At 43.0% G+C, this 8,202-nt stretch overlaps 1 protein-coding gene across 1 annotated transcript in view; it reads left to right on the top strand.

Moving 5' to 3' along the window:
* Positions 1-751: 751 nt before the first annotated feature.
* The window catches only part of vsnl1a (visinin-like 1a), a 33,561-nt gene continuing 26,110 nt past the window's right edge, over positions 752-8,202 (top strand). The window contains exons 1-2 of the mRNA XM_072681103.1: positions 752-1,146; positions 7,896-8,066. Of these exons, the coding sequence (XP_072537204.1) occupies positions 7,905-8,066 (162 nt within the window). The 5' untranslated portion in view covers positions 752-1,146; positions 7,896-7,904. The remainder of the gene's footprint in view (positions 1,147-7,895; positions 8,067-8,202) is intronic.

Here is an 8,202-nt window from a genome sequence, read left to right as displayed (position 1 = left end):
TGTGTGCAGGGTTCACTGGTGGTGAGTGTATTTGAGTAATGAATAAAGCTATATATATATGTCTGCTGCAGACACTGAGACCTCTGGGTTCTACCACCACACCTACAGTGCTCATGTCAGCCCAGATGGACTCAAATGAATAAGCAGAGTTACTGCAACACTGTAGCTGGGGGCTATCTGCTCTGCTGTGGACGTACAGCCCCCATCACAAAGCTCAGTTGGTGAAGGTATTTTGCACTCATGAGCCTGTTTACACCACAGCAAGCTTGCTAAGTGTGTGTGTGGAGAGAGAGAGCGATAGAGAGAGAGACAGAGAGCGACACAGAGAGAGAGAGAGAGAAAGCAAGAGAGAGAGAGAGAGAGAGAGAGAGAGAGAGAGAGAAAGCAAGAGAGAGAGAGAGAGAAAGAGAGCGACACAGAGAGAGAAAGCAAGAGAGAGTGACAGAGAGAGATAGAGAGAAAGAGAGCGACACAGAGAGAGAGAGAAAGCAAGAGAGAGAGAGAGAGAGAAAGAGAGCGACACAGAGAGAGAGAGAAAGCAAGAGAGAGAGAGACATAGAGAAAGAGAGAGACACACCGAGAGAGAGGCAGAGGGAGAGAGAGAGAAAGCAAGAGAGAGAGAGAGAGAGAGAGAGCGAGAGAGAGAGAGAGAGAGAGAGAGAGAGAGAGAGAAAGAAAGAAAGAGAGCGACACAGAGAGAGAGAAAGCAAGAGAGAGAGAGTGACAGAGAGAGAGAGAGAGAGAGAGAGAGAGAGAGAGAGAGAGAGAGAGACATAGAGAAAGAGAGAGACACACACAGAGAGAGGCAGAGGGAGAGAGAGAGAAAGCAAGAGAGAGAGAGAGAGAGAGAGAGAGAGAGACAGAGAGCGAGAGACAGCGAGCGAGAGAGAGAGCGCCTTCAGGCTGAGCTCCATTGTCTCTCTCAGTGTCCCTTCACCAACCGCACTGACGACTTGGCTTGTCTCCTCCTTTCCCCCGGCAGCTCTCCGCTCACCCCCAAGGAACAAAACACACACATACACGCTCACACACTCGCCGCAGTCGCCTGCAGCTTTACAGAGCACTTCCAGGCAGCGCTCACCTCTGCACTGCTGCTCCAAGCAGAAGAACACAGCCGCCGCCTTCTCCCTTCTCCTTCTCGTAAAGGTAAGACGGCACGTTTTCAGCACCGCGTTTAAGGAGACGACCAGTCAGCCGCACTGCATGCATTCAGATGGATGGGTTTTGTCAGTAAGGACGTTGTGCAGGATGAGCTCTTGGTGTAAACTTCTTCTTTGGGAAATTTGCTCTTCGTTTTACGAGTTTAGAGCTAAAACACGATATAGCTAGCTGGTAGCTAGCTAGCTAACTAGAGTTTGGACATGTAGCCGTTCTGCTACATGACCGTTGGACGAGCGCAGTAATCGCCGCTGGTGCCTTTTGAATTCAAACGGTCCACCTGTGCACGTCAGCCTCTGCGCGTGGAGTGAAGGATGCTTAACGGACAGCTGGCTCGACGGCTCTGACCTTCTGCCTTTTCTCTCTGCTTGTAGCTACTAGCTATATCCCCTCACAGAAAGAAGTTAAACATCGCTGCATGTCGTGTGGTTGTACTTTTTAAGTTCTTTATATAAGTTTCTTTTAATAGCATCGCTATCCGGCGCTATCCTACATCAAACTTTCCCTCTGCAGGGCAGCGCCAAGCTAGCTACTAGCTAGATAGCTATCTAACTAACTTCGAGGGGATAACCTTCCCGTTTGCAGTCTTTTTTTCGACTGTTTCGGCTGCAGCACTCTTAAGACTGTCAAGGTCAAAGCAGAAAAATGGAACTAACGAAATGGTAAACCAACGTCGCCTAAACATTGCCTGTCAAAACAATATGCCAGGTTACACTAACAGGTTGGCTAGCTAGCTATACCTCTCTTCTAGTCAGGGTGAGTTTGTACGTGGCGTAACCCTTCAGGCTGGTGTGGCTGTAGAAACTACAGGGTTGTGTTGACTCAGGCTTTTTTTTTTTTTAGCTAGCTAATGCCCCTCTGATCTCTGGGCATCTCAGCCTTCTTTGTCATTATAATGCATTCAAGGGCTTAGCAGTATTGTGCCATCCAATAAACACTGTCCTTAATCCTAAACATCACATTTGCTCTGTAAATGCCAGTCTTGTGGTGTGTGTTGTGTGTGTTGGGGGGGGGGCTGTCTGTCTGAGATGTGGTAACAAGGTACGACATGTACTGATGAATAAAATGATTCATCCTAATCCGTTCATGAATAGAAACAAGGCTGGAGTTGGACGGGGTTCTGCTATGTCACTTCTACAGAGCTGCTATTCTGGCTACGCAGTCTGCTCCAAATCAATTCAGTGCAGCTGCATTAAAGCCGCGTTGCCTGAAAAGGCTAAATCATTCTTGCAGATCGATTGGACCTAGGCTGTTGTCACTAGGGGAAGCTTCTCACTGGTTTCTTGTTGCAGCAGGAATAGCTGCGATGTGGGCTTAATGGAAAACAGAAGATCAGCTGATGGGTAGTTTGTTTATGCGGATGCTTTTTTTTTTTTATTGGCAAATTGTGCCCCAAAGCAGTGATGTTCAGTATGTGTATGGTCCATAAATTTTGGTTGGTAGTGTCTGCCTGTCAACCTCCTGAAAATGATGCAGCAGTCAGCAACTGCATGTCATGACACAATGGGGTGGTAGTAAATTTGATGGCAGGGCTGTGCGTTCAAAAGAGAAACAGCAAGACAACAGGCCCTCTTTGCTTTGGCACTGATGCAAGGCCATCGACTGGCCAAGAATGCCAGCATCACACTGTTTGGTCAAGGCCGCTAATGTCCCGCTTACAAGTGAACCTTTACACCATATATATATATATATATATATATATATATATATATATATATATCTCCCTCCCTCTGGCAGCCTGTCTCAGGTGCGCAGCATTTGGCTCCACAAGCAGAACACTAAGCAGTTCAGGCAGGTTGGGCATACGGATTTATACGAGCCTTCCTTTAATTAGATAAGATGGGGCTCTGTAATTACAGATGATACCGGACTTAAATAAGACTCAAAGGTTCCCTGTTACACTTTACTTGACTTGCATTAGCTGGAATCTAGACATGGGAAATGTAGGAATTATTTGGGATGGGTTTTACAGTTTATGTAATTAGTCTGCTATCTGCCTCTAATTACACCAAGAATAGGATTGGTCCTCATTACCTTAGCTTCAGTGTTTCCAAATCCTGGTTCCCACACCTGATTCAGCTAATGAGTTAATTAACAGATCCCTCCTGAGTTGAAGTGGGTTTTAGAACAGAGAAAACACTAATAGAGTAGAGATGACACCAGTGATCCAATATAAATACTCTTTGTAACATTTAAAATAAAATATTATTTATAGCAATATACCTAATGTGAAAGAAAACAAAAAAATGTTGTGAGAGAGCAGTAGCTACGCAACCGGACATTTATGTAAGAAAAGTCCTTATCAGGTTAAGTATTAAACTACAAGAGATTGCAGGTTTGAGCGTTCCATACATCACTATTGGCCTCACTCTCCCTGGGTGGGTAGGATGGCCCACTCTCTCCCCTCTCAGCGTCACTCAGCGTGATACTAGCCAATGCAGGCGCCTGTTAACTGATGGAACAGAATTGGCAGCTAACGTTCTCCTCAGAGAGCATTGGGTGTCCAATGATTTTGAAATGCGTCAGCAGGTGTTGATGTGTGATGGGTCAGAAATGTCAGTAAACTGGAAAAACCTGGCGGAAAAAGATATTATTAGATATCATGATAATAAATATAAGGAGTGTTCTTTTCATGACATCTAATGATTAGACTAGTTATTTTGTTTCAACAGAGAAACTTCAAGCTACAAGACATGTAGTACTTTTATAACTGAATTTGAATCATGCCTCTATTGTTTACTGCATTATTCTGCTGCTGATATCGGGGAAACAGGTTACATTATTGTTAAAATTTATGCCAAACTGTAAGTGACAGGGTTGCTGTCAGGAATTCTGGATGCCATGAAAATATATTACACTGGACCCCATTAACAAATAATACATTTTTTTAGGGTCCCTGTCAGTCACAGACCCTTAGAATCCCACCCCCCATACAGTGCCCCGGAGTGTTGGTATCACTACAAATATGAATGTTGTGCCATCCCAATGCTAAAATGTGGTTGGCAGGGCTATTCCTAGGATTGGAAACCCCCACTTTAACTGATTCAGAGGCCTTGGGGCAACTGCTAGGCACAAGTACAGTAGAAGTGTTGTGTGCTGTGTTGTCTAAGAATGCTAGTTTGTTATATGGCTTATGTCTTTCCTTTGGTGGATCCTATGGGAAATGAATTCCCCGGATAGCTCAGGGCCTGACCTGCGGTGTTTCTGCTCTACAGTCTTATTTGACGTGGATATGTTTTGTCATCACACTGTAGTTGGGCCTCTTGTGTTGTGATGTACTCTTCGGCCATGACCTCAAGGTTCAGTTCACAGCTTACTTGAAACACTAATGGCTCCCCAAGCACAGCAGTGTGGGTGGCGATGTGAGGACTGAAATGAAAAAGAAAAGAAACCCCCCACTCCATCAGCTTTTACCAAAGAAAGACAAGTCTTGTGAAAAGAAAAACAGTTGTTTGCTCACCCATTTCATTTAGAAATAAAACAGCATTCGAGTGAACTGTTAAATCACTGTTGGTTCAGAATTTCAGACCACTGGGCGTTGCTTTTGCTCATTTGTGTCAGGATGCAAATCTATAAGACCTTTGGTTTGATGAATATGCCGGAATTGCATGTCATCTGCAAGACTGTGGCTGTGGTCCTCCACTCCCCTTTGTGGAATTTCCTGCTGCATATATTATCAGATTCATTAGTATTTAGACAGTGGCACAATCTTATGTAATTTTGCCTGTACACCACCTCTGTGGATTTGAAATGGAGAAATCAATATGTGATTAAAGTACATGCAGACTTTTAGCTTTAATTCAAGGGGTTTAAAAAAACATTGCATTATTGTTTAGAAAGTTTTTACATAGTCCCTCCATTTCGGAAAATAATATCATTATACATATATGGAGTGCTTTACATGCTTGCAAATTCTTTTCAGTGAATGAATGCCTAAAGCATGGAACCCATGGACATCAGCAAATGTTTTTTCTTCTTTGAAATGCTTTGCCAGGCCTTTACTGCTGTTTGTTGTTTTTGTTCTGTTCAGCTGAATTAAAAAACATGGCCTTAAGATGTTCTTGGGTTTCACTGTATGTTGTGTCATTATGCATCTGTACAGTGAAACACCATCCTATGTTTTGCTGCATTTGACTGAATCTGAGCAGAATTCACTGTGTTATCTCTATCAGCAGCAACATCATCAATATACACCAGTGACCCAGTTCTATTGGCAGCCATACATGCTCATGCCATGACAGTGCCTCCATCATGTTTGACAGATGATGTGGCATGCTTTGGATCACCTTTCCTTCTACAAATTCTTAAAGAAGTTGTCCAAAGACTCTTGTTTCAGAACTGGGAAGAATTTTTTTGATGAGTTTTAGAGATCTAATTTGGCTTTTCTGTTATTGAGTGTTACCAGTGCTACAATGCTACACCGATGTCTTTGGGAGTGTTTTTGACTTGACTAGATGTTGTAAAGGGGTTTTCTTTGCAAAGAAAAGAAATCTGTGGTCATCTACTTGTCAGTGCATTCTTTTAAAAAATATACTATCTGAAATACTTTCCAATTCACTTGTTTTATTTTTCTAATGATAGCCTCCTCTACCCGCATCAACACCTCTTTGGACCATATTTTGAGAGTTCCCATGAGCAGATACTAAATGCATATTCAACATTTTTTACATGTTTAACTTTAGACATTTTATCTCCTTAATATCTCTTAAAAAAATGAGGGGACAGGCCACACCTGGCCATTAAGCTGCTTATCAGTGAACTGCCCTGTTACTTTTGAGGACCATATAAAAATTCACTGTAACGTAGGTTAATGCAGATGTTTTGTTGAACCACTAGAATTTTAAGTTCATTGAGGTGATGTATGTGACAGAATGTGATGTACTTCTGTACAGATGTACAGAAGCCTACAAAAACTGTGTCAGTGTCCAAATATGGGTCTGACTGTATGCAAACAGCAATAATTTCTTTGAATGTGATGGCCTGTTTAGAAATTATGCTAATAGAGGACTATTTAATGAACTTGCCCACCTGCCAGCAATGCAAAGTGACCACACGCACGCATGTGTGTGTGATGGCTGTTCAAAGAGCGAGCTCAAAACAGCTGCAGGACATGCAGATAAGCAAATGCGAGTTGGCTGAAAAATAGTGTTGCCCCAAAAAATGGACCATCAGATTTGGCATGATGGCAGCGTGCTGAATTTGAGGATTTGAGTGGTTTTGGCTTCTTTTCTCAAGTGATTTTCAGTGAAGCCACTCTGTCTGTCATTGCAGCAATCCTCCACGGTCTTTATTCTGGAAGGCTCTCTCCTCTAAACTGTAACACTGTCTAGGCAATGTCTCATTTTCTCAGCCTTTGCGTATGTGTGTGTTTAGGGGTATCTTAGTCACCAGCATTGTTCCCTGTGGTCATATTAGCTACTCTAATTTGCACACCATTTTTGATTGCTCATTCTATTTTTGTCAGGGCTCCTTTGTCTGTTTGATTACACCAAACCCACATTTGATATGTCCTCAGTTAGCTTTCAAATGACATAATCCCCCCTGACTGGCTCTATTCATCACATTTATACCGCCGCACCACTGCAATGGTCTGATCTCAGCAGCCATGATATTAATCATCAAATAGCATAATGCAGCCTTTGAGCTGCCCCTCAAATGTCCATTAACATGACTAGATTTGGAAAACATTTTGCATAGTCCATTTTACAAGTAAAGCCACTAGCTGGGAATGACTACCTTAATTCATGGTTCTGGATAGTCTTTCATTAACACTTTTGTATTTTGGACACACAAGAAAAACATTTTGGGCCAAGTTTGGGGCTGATGCAGATACTCTTCAGTACATCATTTCATATGTAGAGATTGCGACAACAATTACATCTTCTCGTTACAGAGAAATGCAGCATTTGATTGTAATAAGGCCCCCGGCCTACAATCAAGCATTGTAGTTGCATGTGGCATAACAGTACCTGAGTGAGCACAAAACCTTAAATTCTTGTCTTAATCGTAGAAGTTGACTTGGAACAGCTGTAGATTTTTTCACTTGTGACTTGTACTTGTAATTGTCGGTTGAAGCATAGTCACCGTATATATACTGGAAGGTCCTTTCTCACTCTTGCTGTTTTGTGATTTGTTGACAAAAGCCACAAAACAGTTAGCAAACTGATAGCAAACCAGTCATGGCCTAGATCTGACTCACACTTATACATTCATCCGGCCCACATACTGCCATGGAATGATGACGGGAATGTTTTTCAAATCTGAGTGCCTATACACAACCACAGCTGTCACAGCCATACCACAGTACACTTGCTATTGCCATAGCTGACCTGTAAGTGCCTTACAGTATATGGCCCAGAATAGTCTTCTGGGATGTTTCTGCCTAATTAGGGAACATACTAGACAGTATACTAGACAATGCATATATTGCTTTGTTATGTTTTTAGAAAATGGAACACAACATCTCATTTTCTTGGCTTTATATCCGAGATACAACTTCTTATGGTAAAACTACAGTGATCGATTAGGGCTGGGTTTTCCCCAAAGCATTTTAACACAAAGATGATTCTTAAAAGCTTGATTGAGCACCACTCTATCTACTAACATGGTCTTAAAACTAAGATGCTTTCGAGAAACTTTGCCCAGTTCATGAACTGCCTTATATTCATCACAGATCTGAGTGTACTTAGATCTATGCTGGATTTCTTTTGACACTTTCCCTGGCCTGTGTCCTACAGAGAGACGCCATGGGGAAACAGAACAGCAAGCTGACCCCTGAGGTGATGGAGGACCTGGTGAAGAACACAGAGTTTAACGAGCACGAGCTCAAGCAGTGGTACAAAGGCTTTCTGAAGGACTGCCCCAGTGGCCGTCTCAACCTGGAGGAGTTCCAGCAGCTCTACGTCAAGGTGAGCAATCGCACTGCTTCTTATTACTCCCCGATGGTCATTGCTGCCTCTGTGCTGCCGCCGCTCCAGACTCCGCTCAGAGGTCGTTGGGATTTGTGGCCGAGACATGTCGCATGACTTATGAGCGGCTGAAAGA

The sequence above is a fragment of the Salminus brasiliensis genome, chromosome 1, assembly GCF_030463535.1.
Source record: "Salminus brasiliensis chromosome 1, fSalBra1.hap2, whole genome shotgun sequence".
Classification (NCBI taxonomy): Eukaryota; Metazoa; Chordata; class Actinopteri; order Characiformes; family Bryconidae; genus Salminus; species Salminus brasiliensis.
The sequence above is the reverse complement of the archived record's forward strand: the minus strand, read 5'-3'. Positions and strand labels throughout refer to the sequence as shown.